The following is a 14,641-nucleotide window of genomic DNA, read 5'->3' as shown; positions in this document are numbered from 1 at the left end:
CATTTTCAATTCTTCTTACCAAATTTAAGGGGTAAACTCTGCTTTGACTTGATGAAGGGGAATAATACAACATATGAGCATATGCCAATTAAAAATTATGTGAGGTTTGTGATTTTAGCCGAATTACTTTTTTATTATTAATTTAAGCATTTTCAATCTTTTCTGCAAACAAATCAAGGAGAAAAATTCTCATTTAAAGTTAATATTATATGTGCTCAAAGGTAATTAGCCTATCACTTCACATGTCAAATTTGGTGATTCTGACTTAAAAACGTCTTGAATTAAAAGCATTTTCAATTTCGAACGGACGCACGCACGCACGAACGAAAACCCAGGCGGACGGTCCATCATTTCAGGTTATGGGGTTCTTTTGTTCTCTGTTCCGTTAGTTAGCTTTTAAACCCTGAATGTTTGCTCTGACACACGGACGGACGGATGGACGAACAGCAAGACAGACAAAGTCAAAACAATATCCGACCGCCTGGGGCGGGGATAACAAAATTAACCATTACTACCACTTGCCAATGATTTACTTTTATTCGTTGAAAATGAATGCCTAATTAATGAAAATAAATGATACTGACTGTATTCCTGCACAAAGAACACTTTAAGAACTATGGCCTGTCTTTTGCATCACAACAAGTTAAAATATATAGTAAAACAACAATTACTCAAAGTCATAAAAGTGTTTAAAATAATTTAGAATTATATAGTTTTCCAAGCGATCCAAACAGAAACGGTCACGGACTAAGCCCTGGTGCTCGAGCTATTGCTGCACGAGCGAGCAATATTCCGCTGTTCTAAATGTAAAATCTATACATTTACTGTATCGTTAAACATAAGTAAATAAACCAATTATTTGTGTTAACATTGATATAGACTTTAGTTTCTAACGACATCTGCAACTGAAAGTATAGCCTATATATTTGAATTTCATAACTAACCATCGTATATGACGTATAGCAGTATGTTACGAGTACCTGTACATGTTATACCGTCCCTGTCTAAAAACTGTCCAGTTGGGCAAGTACATGTGAATCCACCAGCGACATTTTTGCATGTTTCAGGATATTCGCATTTATTCAAGTTCGTGTCCTCACATTCATTTACATCTGTGAATATTTCAAAAACAAAACATCTCTATTGATGCATAATACTATTTCATTTTTAAATTCCTGACCATTTTCAGAACACTACTATATATTTACATTTTCCCTATTCATTTTCCAGTGAAAATTATGACGTTCATTTCGTATGAATAGCACAAGGAAGTGTGCGAAAGTTACGTAAACGCTGCTTAGTGATAACGGGCCGCTGTTTGGACGACGTCCACGTATAGTCAGGAAGAATGTTCCTTAGAACAGTTGTTCCGTCTGGTGAACAGAATTGCCGGGAAGTTGATTTAAACGCAACAGAATCAATGCAATTTATGATATTTGTAATCTTGTTTACAAATGGAAAGAAAATATAATGTAAATATAAGAAATGATTCTTTTCGGTGTTCAGGCGAAATGAACGACAGAATATGATCGGCAAATCCATGAATCGCGCTAAAATATTTCATTTCTTAAATATATGACGTTTCACGAATGTTGTCGATTCTGCAAGGTTAAAGAAATAAACATCGAGTTGTTTGAGATCAAACTTCTAATTACCGCTGAAGTATCTTTAGAAGATTTTATTGAATATATCATACAGATTTTTTGCAAAAAAAAATATTGGTAAGATATTCACCTAGACATGACTGCAAATCATCGGCCGCTAAAACAAAACCTGATGGACAGGCACATTTAGCAGTAGCTGTACCAACTTCACAGTAGCCACTACAGTTCAAACCCTCATTTGAACATATCGTATCAGCTGCAAAACAATGAAATAAGTCCACATTGAGAGATAAATACTTATCACGACAGACGAAAAGGTATATTCTCAAAGGTACTTACGCGACATGACTTTGTGTGTGAAAAATTGTTAATTACATAAATATGAGATTCGTCGTAAATAAGTTCTTATTACAATCTTTAAATAAAATTAATTATAACGGTTCATAGCCTTATCACTTAAATTAACCAACATTTATTATTAACCCTTATCTTTCTTCCCTAAATAAATAAGTGTCTATAAATATCAATTACCTGAAAGTTGTGAGCAAGTTTTCTGGTCACTGTTAAGAGAATATCCAAAGTAACAAAGGCAATTATAAGAACCAATGGCGTTTTCGCATGTTTGTTCACATCCAGTATTGCCAATGTCACATTCGTTCACATCTAAAGTTACAAGTATAAAGCAATACAGAAGGAGAGACTTGGTAAAAATGATGTAAGTAAACTTTAAATTTCATAATTATATCAAAATATCTTGTCACAACTACTTATACCAACATGTGTCTTATTTATTTGTCATAAACCGTTGTAGTGTACTGTACCTGAAAACCTTAAAAACCAAACAATTCTTAATAAATGGTTGAAAATCAAAAACATTTTGACACCCCACACACATAATTAAGAAGTAGCCCCACCCAGATGGTAGAGTACTGTACTAAAACATGATACATTTGCAAGAATATATATCATGTTTCGTGTACATGTATTGATAGGCCAACGTATCATTTTTATGTTCCAAGCTTTACTCACCAACACATTTTGTTTTGTCCGTGGCATTTTTTGTGTAGCCAACGTTGCAGTCGCAGTACGATCCTCCTGGCGTGTTTACACACTTTTGTTCACATTTATTTAAACTATCATCCTGACATTCGTTATAATCTGTAAATAAGTTAATCTAGGAAAATGATACAAATCACTAAAATTGAACAATTTAGAATTACCAAAGGTCTGGAGGTCGTAAGAGTCGGTTACCGACTGATGTAGTAATGTGAGCTGTGGTAATTACTATAGTAGAGATAATTATGTTAACGTGTACAATATGAATACAAGTCGAAAGATTTCCAGCGGCCAGAAGTTATACAGACCAGAAATTGTTGACAGTAACTTATGGGTGAATAACGCACTTTTTTATTACACCATTACGCTTTAATGTAGGAAATATTACTCCATTCAACATGATTTACAAGTAGACCTATGAACTATGTATTTCTTAATTCTGAACGTTACTGATTTGAGCAAAAATAACTATATCTCCCTTTCATGTATAACATAACTTTTAGCTTAACTGGTCACATTCCATGACTATTGAAATACTTAACTAGAGCTTTCCCAAATGTGATTCATGCCTTCACCTTGACTTATTTGACAACACAGGACCATAATCCAGGAAATTAAAAAGCATTTAACACAAACACCCTTATGCACAACAAGGTATCAATATTGATCATTGCTTGAATAAATTATATGAAATAATGAATGAGGAATTCAGGTCACAAACATTTCTCTATATATCATATAGAGTGCCAACTATATTTGTATATTGCAGAAACGGCGTTCCATAAATGCGATAAGCCAATCGCATATCGGTAAAAAGTCACGTTTAATCACCCAGTCCCCATGTGTTATACTACTTGTTGCATTCCAATATACCTGCAGGTAAATAGCTCAGAATATTTAAATATATTAGGTTATCAAACATCGCTCTGTACAATTCTTTCACTTTAGAATCGTTCATACGAAACAATATACTCTAGACGGTCACGGTATTCTATGCAGAAATTATACTGGACGGTTCTGTGGTACAAACGGAAGAGAAAAGTACATACAGAACAATACTTCTTACCATATAAAATGTGAAATAAAAACTGGTGGTTTATAGGGGGTGACAAATACATATGTCCCCATGCATCGTATTTTGATCACATTATTTTTCTTCATAATATGCATGAGTGAAGGGCATGAACTCTGTGAAAAATCATTCAACTATAACATTCTGATTATATGCGCAGTTTGGTCTGATATTGATCATTCCATGGAATCAAAGGCATCGTTTTTTCTGAAGTATAGTTAGATTAGATTTTAACAAGGGTATGTACATGATTAAATCCAAGCAAGCTTTTCTTATTCTCGTTGCGATGACAATCAGGTTTCTTTTCTGTAATCTTCAGTAACTTTTGCAGAAGACCGTTTATACCAATTTCTATCAATATCTACTACATGTTCCCATACGATATGTCGTTTCAAGCAAAGTATGGACGAACAGACAGATATCAAGTAATCATAACAGTTCACTTTGAGCAGCATATTTTCACGCAGAGAAGCTGTTGTCTATTCTTGTGTTATCATTTTTGTCTTTTAGTTTACATACTAGTAATACATATAAATGATCCATTTTATCCCTAAAAGTAGAAAGTCAGATTTTGGTTAAGCAAAATCTTCGTCGGTTATTATGTGTATATAGTAGAACACGTGACCTCTTGAGTACACTTTTCTATAACAAAACCTATTAATCCGATTCTCAACTCCTGATGACCGTAGTACTAGGGATTAACTCTGTATATAAGTATATAATTCTTGGCCAGTAGATACTACGGATACAAGTGCAGACGACACTGGTGAAATGTGTTGCCAAAATGTACATGTGCCTTTATCAAAAATAATTTCATTTACTCGTTTTGTTATCTTATATATTTTTAACTAGATATTGTACATATTGACACTGCTTTTACTATATTTTTGTAATTTGATTTCAGTAAAGCATTTGTAACTGCAGAACTAGTCTTTCTCTCTATGAAACAATTTTAAAACGTTACCCTATATCATTTTTTAAAACTGCTTGTTCAAGTGTGATATCTTACTATATAGAGCTTATAATGCAATGACAACTATGTTTGTATCATAATACGATAGGAAATACTACAATTTTATGAATTACATCTAACATTTAAGTATTTCCAGTTTAAACTAAAGATTTGATATATGGGCTATGTTACACTAATATTCAATGCCAGGATTCCTAAACTTTATTCAATTCTTCTTTCGAGTCAGCAAACGAAGCAGCAGTACCCTGTGATGAAGTACACCCTGATTACATTGTCAGGACACAGAAGTACGTAACTCAAATATTAACTACTTTTAAAGTGAAGGGTATCGATATCTAGGCTGAACACCACTATATCCGACTGTTCTTTATTTAATATAAAATCCACTGACTTCATAACGTTGTACGCGACGTTTTCTAGCATATCAGATTTTCAGAGACTTATATTCCAATAAATAACTATGTCACTACAGTAGAAAACGAACAAGAAAAAGGGATGTTAACTTTTAAATAGGAAAACTACAGTTCATTAAATACAACCCGCTTAATTTACTCCTTTTGCTTCTTTCAATGTCTCTTTTCGAGGCATAAAATTCTCAGAAACCGTTAGAAACCTGCCGATTGCGAAAGAATGCTACATATACATACTGAAATGCGGAGTAAAAGAAAACACGATACCTTTGAAACTATTTATATTTGGACTACTTGACAAAGGTGGGCTTTATTTGATTTGATAATAATCAGCCTCAATGAAAATGTTACAACAGACATGGCGGCTATAAGCAAGTGTCTGAGGGATGAAATTTCCTGAATGAAAATTTACTTAATAAAAATTCAGAGAAATTGAATGTGGAGTAATTAACACTTTACATACCGTCACATTCGTTTGTGTCTGAATTTAATTCGTAGCCGTCGACACAATCACATCTATAGGAACCTTGTGTATTGGCACATTCTTTGTAATCACTGTTACATATGCTAACGTCTTGACATTCGTTAACGTCCTCCGAACATTTAGTTCCTTCCCATCCGATTTTACAAACACATCCTTAGAGAAAAGATATTAAAAAGCAGATGTTTTTGTTCTTATAGGTATATTCAAAACATACAAATGTGACAAAGTTTGTTTTGTTTCTTGAAATATTACGCTTGTTAAATTGTAAGAATATATTATTATGGACGCATAAGGTTATACAGTATTCGAATAAGTATGTAGATAAATTTAGTGTTGTAGCTATAAAGTCTAAGTTAATTCATATACCCAAAACCTTCAAATTTAGCATGTGGTCGCAATGTGTGATGAAAAAACTGGAATATGCAATGATTATATGTGTAATAATTGCTTTTCAAACCTTTAACATTGTCACATCCTGATGATCCGAGACTGCTACATGAACACTCTTGACCGCAGTTGTCTCCCCAGCTACCGAGGGGACATGCTTAAATAACAAAGACAAGAATAAACACCAACTTTACATACTTGCACATAGATATCGCGTTTCTGAAATTCGAATTGTAGGAAAGTAATAACCACTAATTTATTCTTAGAAACTTGTTTTCATAAACATACAATTTCAAGTCAGAACAAGTCCATAGTTATAGTCACCCGATATATGTGGTTGTCTCGGTTGTGTGAAAAGGATATATGTGCAGTTTTACAACAACTTCTAAAACATGTATACATTTGGAAACAAAACTTACCAGCCTTTCGCAAATCAAGCCTTTTTAAAGGATATATTGCCAAACAGAAATCTTGGTATAGTTTTTAGTATTGAATTTTATTGTCATTTTGCAATAATTAACTACGTAAAGCATGTGAAGTTCACTTTTATAAGTATTTGATGTATATTCACTTACCTGAGCACGTGGTCCTGTCACTGTTTAAAATATATCCAGGATAACAGCCACATGTGTAGGACCCATCCGTATTTGAACATGTGCCTGAACAAATGTTTTGGTCGCATTCGTTTATATCTTTAATGAGAAGAGTATAAATGTAGTATACGTGTATCAAATGCACATTATAAAATGTAAATGTAAAATATGCAAATTTTTAAGAATTCAGTCGTTGAATCATTCCCAAACAGCGAATAGACCTAACACAGACCGCATATGAGTCACATATCATTTACATTCCATCCATCTATTTCTTTTATTATTAGCAGTGTGCCAAGAAAGTCCTTCCTACGTTAAGATCGTTTATTTCCAGGTAAAGTGTTAAGATCTCTGTTTGTCCAAGAGTTTGATTCATTTGTCATTCTGGCCACGCCACAATGCTTGCGCTGTAGAGCTATTTTATTGTATTTTAAGAAGTCATCCAGCTAGATTGCAAAAAAGGTTGATAGTTCTATGCAGACGTCCACCCTTACCACTGCCTTAAAATAATTCTCGGGTCGCACACGGCGTCTTCTTTCATTAGTAAAAAATCAAATCGATTATATGTAAGCAAATGCTAGCTTTGCTTTCGCCACTGTTATCAATGCTCTAAAGTACGTAATATATTTTCTTAATGTAAATCAAAGGAAAGAACGCACTGTCAAGACGTGTGATAGAAAATAATTGTTAATGTCTTGAAAACGCTTTTATTTCAAAACTGGGTTTCAAACGTTAGAATTAAGGCAGAGTGATTATGTTAAGAATCTGTCGAAAATTAAGTACCTTCACAAGTTTTGTCATCTTCTCCAAGTTTGTAGCCTTTATTACAAAAGCACTTTGTTTCTTCGTTTTCTACAATACACCCGCCATTTTCAGTTGAACATCCCGAGCTGCTACATCGCGATTCGTCGGCTGAATAATTTTATGAAAGAATACCTTGGAACATATATTTCTTTGCTCTTATAATAAATTTTATACTAATACATATCACATTCAATGCTTAAATACAGGTGCTATGTACTTTTATACTGATTAGTATTGTTGAAATAGGCAGAGTTTTTTTCTCAACAAAATGTTGTCTAGGTAACGCCTTGCACTTCATAAAGAGTTTGATAAACGGCATACAAAGCTAACTACTTATAATCCATCAGTTATTTATATTGATTGCAAATATCAATTGATTTTGCATTTGAATTGGAAAATGTCTAGTTTTAAGGGAATATTTCTAGGGTCGCATTTTAAATCGGATGTTTACTTAATCTCGAGCACCAATAATCTACTATGAAATTAAGACTCACGGTGTATGTAACAGACGAACATCCCTTTAATCTGTCCGTTTATTATCGGTGATTTATGTCACGTTTGTTTCAATCAGTTTTATTCTGTTTTACTCTTTAATGTTAACAACAAAAGCAGCGTCCTTTAAGGGTATAAACCCCTTCCTCACCACCCCCAACAATCTCCCTCCAAATAAAAACAAAAATTGCAGTTTGTCGAGTTGATGAATTGAAACACTTACACAACGTGCATGTGTTTGATTCAGAATCATAATTATATCCGTCGAGACAACTGCAAGTGAACCCTGGATCTGTGTTCTCACAAACTTGCTGACAGTTACTGGTGGCTTCGTCACATTCATTGATATCTTTAATGTTATAAAGAAAGAAAAAAATCATATGTTCGTTTTTATACATGTATAAGGAATTAAACATTTATTCTGTTTCAAAATTCCTGAAGCCGATATTGACCTTGGTATCCAAAAGTTACTACAAATACAACAATACTCGGCATGATGTTTAAAGGCACCGACCGCCAGATTTTGGCTAAAAGGGATCTTTATTTCAAACTGAAGTTTCACCATATTATGAACATTAAAACATGAGTTTGTTTACTTTTTTAACTATTTTGAAATGCCAAATTAAGAAAAAATAAACCCCAAACCATGTCCGAGTCGGGAATAGAAGCCGGGTTGCCGCGGCATTAAATATTTTTGTTGGTCTTAACTAATACACCACGGAGATATATGTTATTAACGCCGTTCGCCTATCTAATCGTTTAAACTACATTTGAATGTCCTCAAAATATTATACATACAAAGCTACGAAATCAAACAACCGCATGATATTAAGTTTAAACTTTGTTTACCTATGCAATGTGTTGCATTGCTTGCACGGCGACCATTGCTGCATTTACAAATATAACTTCCAATTGTGTTATCACAAATATCGCTACACACCTTTGTTGGAAGATCACATTCATTTACATCTAAAATAAAACAAGTAGTGTTCGTTTAAAACAAGAGGACAAAATGGTCCTAAGTCGCTCATCTGAGGAACATCTGAAATAATTTTGCTTAAAGTGTGACTGAAGAAACTGTTCAAGGACCTCAGACGAACTACATTCAAACTTCACCTACATTTAATAAAGATAAACAGTCTGATCAAATTTAATAAACACCCAATGTTTAGTTCAGCCCCTATAATATACAAAAGGGTTTTCTTTAATTTGTCCTAGTGACCTAGTTATTGACCCAAAATAACCCTTTGTCAAACTTGAAATAGATTTTACCAAGACAAACAATCTGATCAATTCTCATGAATATCCAGTAAAAATGCAGACCCTACTGCATGCTCAAGGTTTTCTTGTCCTTTGGGATAATAATTGAGTCCATTTAACATGTGTGTACTAAAGTGCCGCTTAAGCCGGTGCTAGGGGCGTGAAAGGTGTTGAACATTTCATTATCTCTCATGAACAGACTCAATAAAATCGAGTTTGCTATCATTTTTCTTGATTTCCAGCTTTGATGGTGGAGGAAGACCCCAGGTGCCCTTCCGTGCATAATTATATTACAAACGGGCACCTGGGTAGAACCTCCGACATTCCGAAAGCCAGCTGGGTGGCTTCCTTACATGAAGAGTTCAACGCCCCGAGTGAGACTAAAGCCCAAATCGGTGATATATGAGGGGCAAGTGATTTGAAGTCAGCGACATTATCCACTCGGCCACGGAGGTCCCCTAAATGCTCTTTTAACAGATTTTATTAACTATCACAACAGCAATCTTTAAGTGTTAAAAGTCTTCAGTGTTGTTTATGTTTTGGTCCTTTGGGATCATGGAGTCCATTCAACGTGTGTGTAATGAATTCCACTTAAGTCGATGCTAGGGAGAGTGAGAGGTGTTGCACATTTTATTACCTGTCATGAACAGACTCAATCAAACAGAGTCTGCTTTTATTTTATTTGGTTGCAGTTTTTGCTTCCAAGCTTCAAAGGATCTTTTTAAAGGTTTTATTTTCTTAGATATGACAGGGTGGCCTAGTTTTTGACTCCAGATAATCCATATTCAAACCTGACCTAGACTTCATTAAGGCAATTATTCTGATTACATTAATATCCAGTGAAAAAATACAGCCCCTATTGCATACATATCGTTTCTCCCTGAATTGACTGGTTGGCCTTGTTTTTGACCACAGATAAATACTAATGTAATCTGACCTTAATTTCACCAAAACAATCATTCTTATCAAATGTCATAAATATTCAGTGAAAAATGCTGCCCCTATCGCATGCACAATGTTTTTCTTTGGTTTGACTTGGTAACCTTGTTTTAACCCCAGATTACCTATATTCAGACTTAACCTAGATTTCATCAAGACAAACAATCTGATCAAATTTCAGGAATAATCACTGAATAGAATGTTAAAAGGATTTTCCTTTGACCTGTTCTAGTAACCTAGTTTTTAAACCCACATGACAAATTTTTAAACTTGGCCAAGAGATCATTAAGATAAAAGTTCTGACCACGTTCCATGGAGTCACAAATGTAGTCTCTAAAGTGTTAACAAATCTTTCCGTTTAATTGATCAGGTGACCTAGTTTTTTACCCCACATAACTAAAATACAAACTTGACCTAAAGGTCATCAAACATGAAGATAGCGTCATAAATGTGGTATCCTGAGTGTTAAAGAGATTTTCATTTGATTTGAACGAATGATATTTGACCCCACATGGCCCAGATTCCATTCTGACCTATTTTCTCGAGTTTCAAACTTTGATCTGGCCTACTGACCTAGTTTTAGACGCAGTTTCAAACTTGACACAGAGATCATCAAGACAAACATTCGAACTAAGTTTAACAAAGACTGGGCCACAACTGTGGCTTCTACAGTCTTTACTAGGCAAATGTTGACAGACATGGCTCACAATAGACGACGCACGACGGATGAGGACGGACACTAGACTATGACAGATCACAATTACTCACCTTGAACTAAAAACAATGACAGGTCACAATTACTAAACTTGCGATAAAAATAATGACAGGTCACAATTACTAAACTTGCGATAAAAATAATGACAGGTGACAATTACTCACCTTGAGATAAAAACAAGGTAATAATAATATATATTTACTAGAAAACAAAGACTTCTTAATGATATGGTATGATTCTATGCTCTCGTTTTGGTCTTTGGTGTAAAATAAAATATGTTTAATGTATAGTGTATCTAAATTCGAGTTGCCTTAGACAGATAATAGTCAAATTGTGGCATAATGTGTACCGTCATTTTTTTCCTTTTCGCTAAATGCATATTTGTTTTAATATCGTTTTTTGCGTGTCTGTTTTGAGTTTAATGCCGCTTTTCAACAGTATTTCAGTTATGTAATGCCTGGCAGTTAACCTAACCAGTGCTCCTGGATTCCGTACCAGTACAAACCTGTTCTCTGCAAGTACAAAATGAATCAGAGGTGGAATACGAATGATTTCAGACAGAATGTCTTTCATCAAATCGTCATGGAAAACATTGTTCGCTCGGGGATACAACTAATAACCCAGAGATCAGTAGATCTGCGGCCTCCCTATTGAGATAAGCGGCCGGGTTTCGTAAAATAGTATGGTACTATATTGCTTTTACGTAAAATCTATAAGGTTGCAAAAATATTGCAGCAAAATGCAGTACTCATAACATACATTTATACACTTCAAATGTTATTATGTAGATACAATTAATAGCTTCAGAATACCTATGCAATCCTCATCCTCAGTTGTATAGCCAGCTGGACAATCAGCGCAGGTAAAAGCTTTCCCTGATGACATGTGCGTGTTTACATCGTTATCTGTACAGTCACGACCCAGGGAACATGGATCTCCCGAGCAACCATTCAAATCGTTTTCACACTCATCACCTTAAATTCAAAATAAATACTACATATGATAAAGATACCCAGTTAAAGAAACTTGACTTTACTTGTGCACGAAGTCCATTAAATACATGTGTAATAGAATGCAACTTAAGCCGGTGCTAGGGGACGTGAGAGGTGTTTGCATATTTCATTACCTCCCATGAATAGGCGCAATCAAACCGCGGTTGCTATTATTCTGCTTGTTTGCATTTTATGCTTCCAAAGGATCCTTTCACAGATTTTATTAACTTTAGTCTTTGGTAAACTCGACAAACTGGTCTGATACTAAATCTATATTCAAAGACATACGACATCTACCATTTGTATACAGTCATATATGACTAGTGTTATTTAATTTAAGATAGATTAACATAGTTATTGTGTATCATCAACAGTCGAGTTAAGGGCAAATAATTACCTTATTTTCTTTCTAAATTGAGAGATGCGGTATTCAAAAATGAGCTTTGCATATCCAAATCCGTATTCTAAATTCCATCTCTTGAATACTCAACGTGGTACATTTGAAAAGGCAAATATTCACAGATTTATAAAAGCAATTAAGGGATATACTTACCATCATGATATTCGTCACAAATACATTGTGCTAAACTGAAACCCTCAGTAGCCTGGACTAATGTTCTTGTTATAGTGTTATCACATTGTCCATTGCCGTTGCAGCCAGTGCACAGAACTACACCGAGGACCAGTAAAGGTGACTGAACTCCCAGATTGTCTGTGACGGTCAAACTGTATTGTATATTTATTACATATCAAATTAATGGCCTGTCAAAAATGCCAGTATTGTAGATTTTATTTAAATCTACAAGGACACAAAACTGTAGTAGAAGTACATGTAGAATACAAAACTTTTGTAAATATAGCATATGCTATTTTCGATGAATCCTATTCAAATCTTATCTGAAGTTTTTGCCTAAAAACATGGACAAACTGACCTTAATTAACGGAGCAATTACTCCACCGCAGAGCTTTCATCCTGACGATAAAGAAATACTTCGTTCCCGCCATTCCAACATTTTTTTAATCAACATTAGAAGTATAGAGAAACTGGTCGAACAAAGTTTTGTGACACACAAACGGAGGTAGATAAAATAAAATCCATATATTCCATATGGAGTATTACTTAAAATGCAATAGGGTTATTATAACAGTAGCTCGATCTCGGATGCTGTATTCCGCTAGAGTGGATTTTTTTTCAGATCGAATCTTACGAGGCGCGCGAGAGCCAAGAATGATCCGACCTTGCAAAATCCACGACAGCTGAATACAAAATCCCAGATCTAGCTACTGTTATAATGAGCCTTTTATTATATACCTCTATCTTTTTGTTTGTTGTTTTGTTATTGAACGAACTCTTCAATTTGTATCGATATTAGAATGGAACCTTAGTGAATTTTTATGTGAGCAAATTATAGAAGTTTGTCAGGTCATGCATATATTCATGAACGTAGTCCGGCTGCATACAATACAGAATGTAAAATATGGAATTTAAAATGTACAATACGGACTGTTTCCTGCCTATTCATATTTAATTGTGAATACATAGAGGATATTTGTTTGTTTTGAGTGAATATGGAATATATCTCACTGAGAAGTGAGAAAATTTCAAATATTTTCACGAGCGCGTAGCGCGAGTGAAAATGTGAAAATTTTCTCACTTCGAGGTGAGATATATTCTATATTCACGAAAACCAAACAAATTTTCTTTTTATTTTATGCTCAATTACGTTGAGATGTGCATTTTGCAACTATTTTAATCTCAGCGCGGGAAACAGACGCGCGTAAACAGACATGACGTCGGACGTGCTGTGACGTTATAAAGACGCATGCAACATAAAGTTCCATTTTGTTTTATTTTTTGCTGCATAACGGTATGAAATTCTCTTTAAGTAAAATCATTTGAATCGAGAAGTATACTATAAAGAACAAAGTGCGGCTACAATTTTCATCCTGTTTTAAGCAAATAATTTAAAATTCATACACAATGTAATGAGGGGGCGAAGCTATATCTCTCACAGTGTGAAAATATAGATTTCATATTTTCACATTGTGAGTGATGAAATATGAAAATATTTAACTGATAGAATACAGTATTTCATTAGTTAGCATAAAATAAAAGCCGATTGTTTACAGAATTTATATAGGTATGTTTTAAATATGAATGCAATATCGGTGACTTGACATTATTTGTAATGAATTTAGTCAGAATTGATGTAGTAAGAAACACTTAGATATTTAAAATGAATTACATGCCATTATATATGTGCATACTTTGAATAGTTAATGTAAGTATAAAAACAATTGCTATGAAAATATAACACAAAAACATGTTTGCCTTTGGACATTGGAATGTAAACATGAAAGTGCTGGTAAACTGTTTTTGTTAAATCAAGTCCAACACATGAATTCTAACAGTACTACAAATTTTAATATTTTTTATTTATAAGAGTAAGTAATTGAAAAAAACATCTGCATAAAGATATACTATAAAAGGGTAATAGTATCAAATTGTGTCGTGGTTAGACGTTGTTAACCAAACCATTTTGGTATAGTCTTTCAAATTTTACAATACAAAAATTTAGTGAAATGTTTAACCTTATCGTTTGCGGTGTGCTGCTTGTAAAAATAATCTTTAGATCCCTTGCGTTATCACTGCTCCCTTGCGATAGTGTTGCAACGTTTTCACCACTTATGATGCTAAACGAAATCGTTCCATCATCATCTCCAGTGACAACAACTGTTGTTTCTTTGTTTTTGTCTACATGTAGCTTACCAGTCTCTTGATTTAAACTTGTCACATCAAGCGTTAAAGTAGGGGCCACGTTTTCTGAAAATGACTGAACAGTGTATACCATAACCTAAG

The 14,641-nt window shown here is 34.1% G+C and overlaps 1 protein-coding gene across 1 annotated transcript in view; it reads right to left on the bottom strand.

The window, feature by feature from the left end:
- The window catches only part of LOC123560101 (fibrillin-1-like), a 76,777-nt gene that overhangs the window by 26,207 nt on the left and 35,929 nt on the right, over positions 1-14,641 (bottom strand). The window contains exons 13-25 of the mRNA XM_053517001.1: positions 14,374-14,605; positions 12,335-12,507; positions 11,602-11,763; positions 8,725-8,844; positions 8,099-8,224; positions 7,363-7,491; positions 6,562-6,678; positions 6,057-6,143; positions 5,579-5,752; positions 2,634-2,762; positions 2,136-2,267; positions 1,735-1,860; positions 981-1,112 (exon numbers count right to left, since the gene is read on the bottom strand). Coding sequence (XP_053372976.1) covers positions 981-1,112; positions 1,735-1,860; positions 2,136-2,267; positions 2,634-2,762; positions 5,579-5,752; positions 6,057-6,143; positions 6,562-6,678; positions 7,363-7,491; positions 8,099-8,224; positions 8,725-8,844; positions 11,602-11,763; positions 12,335-12,507; positions 14,374-14,605 — 1,839 coding nt within the window. The remainder of the gene's footprint in view (positions 1-980; positions 1,113-1,734; positions 1,861-2,135; positions 2,268-2,633; positions 2,763-5,578; positions 5,753-6,056; positions 6,144-6,561; positions 6,679-7,362; positions 7,492-8,098; positions 8,225-8,724; positions 8,845-11,601; positions 11,764-12,334; positions 12,508-14,373; positions 14,606-14,641) is intronic.

This window comes from Mercenaria mercenaria, chromosome 10, assembly GCF_021730395.1.
Source record: "Mercenaria mercenaria strain notata chromosome 10, MADL_Memer_1, whole genome shotgun sequence".
NCBI classification, from domain to species: domain Eukaryota; kingdom Metazoa; phylum Mollusca; class Bivalvia; order Venerida; family Veneridae; genus Mercenaria; species Mercenaria mercenaria.
Note: the sequence above shows the minus strand (reverse complement) of the source record. Positions and strands in the feature narration are given on the sequence as shown.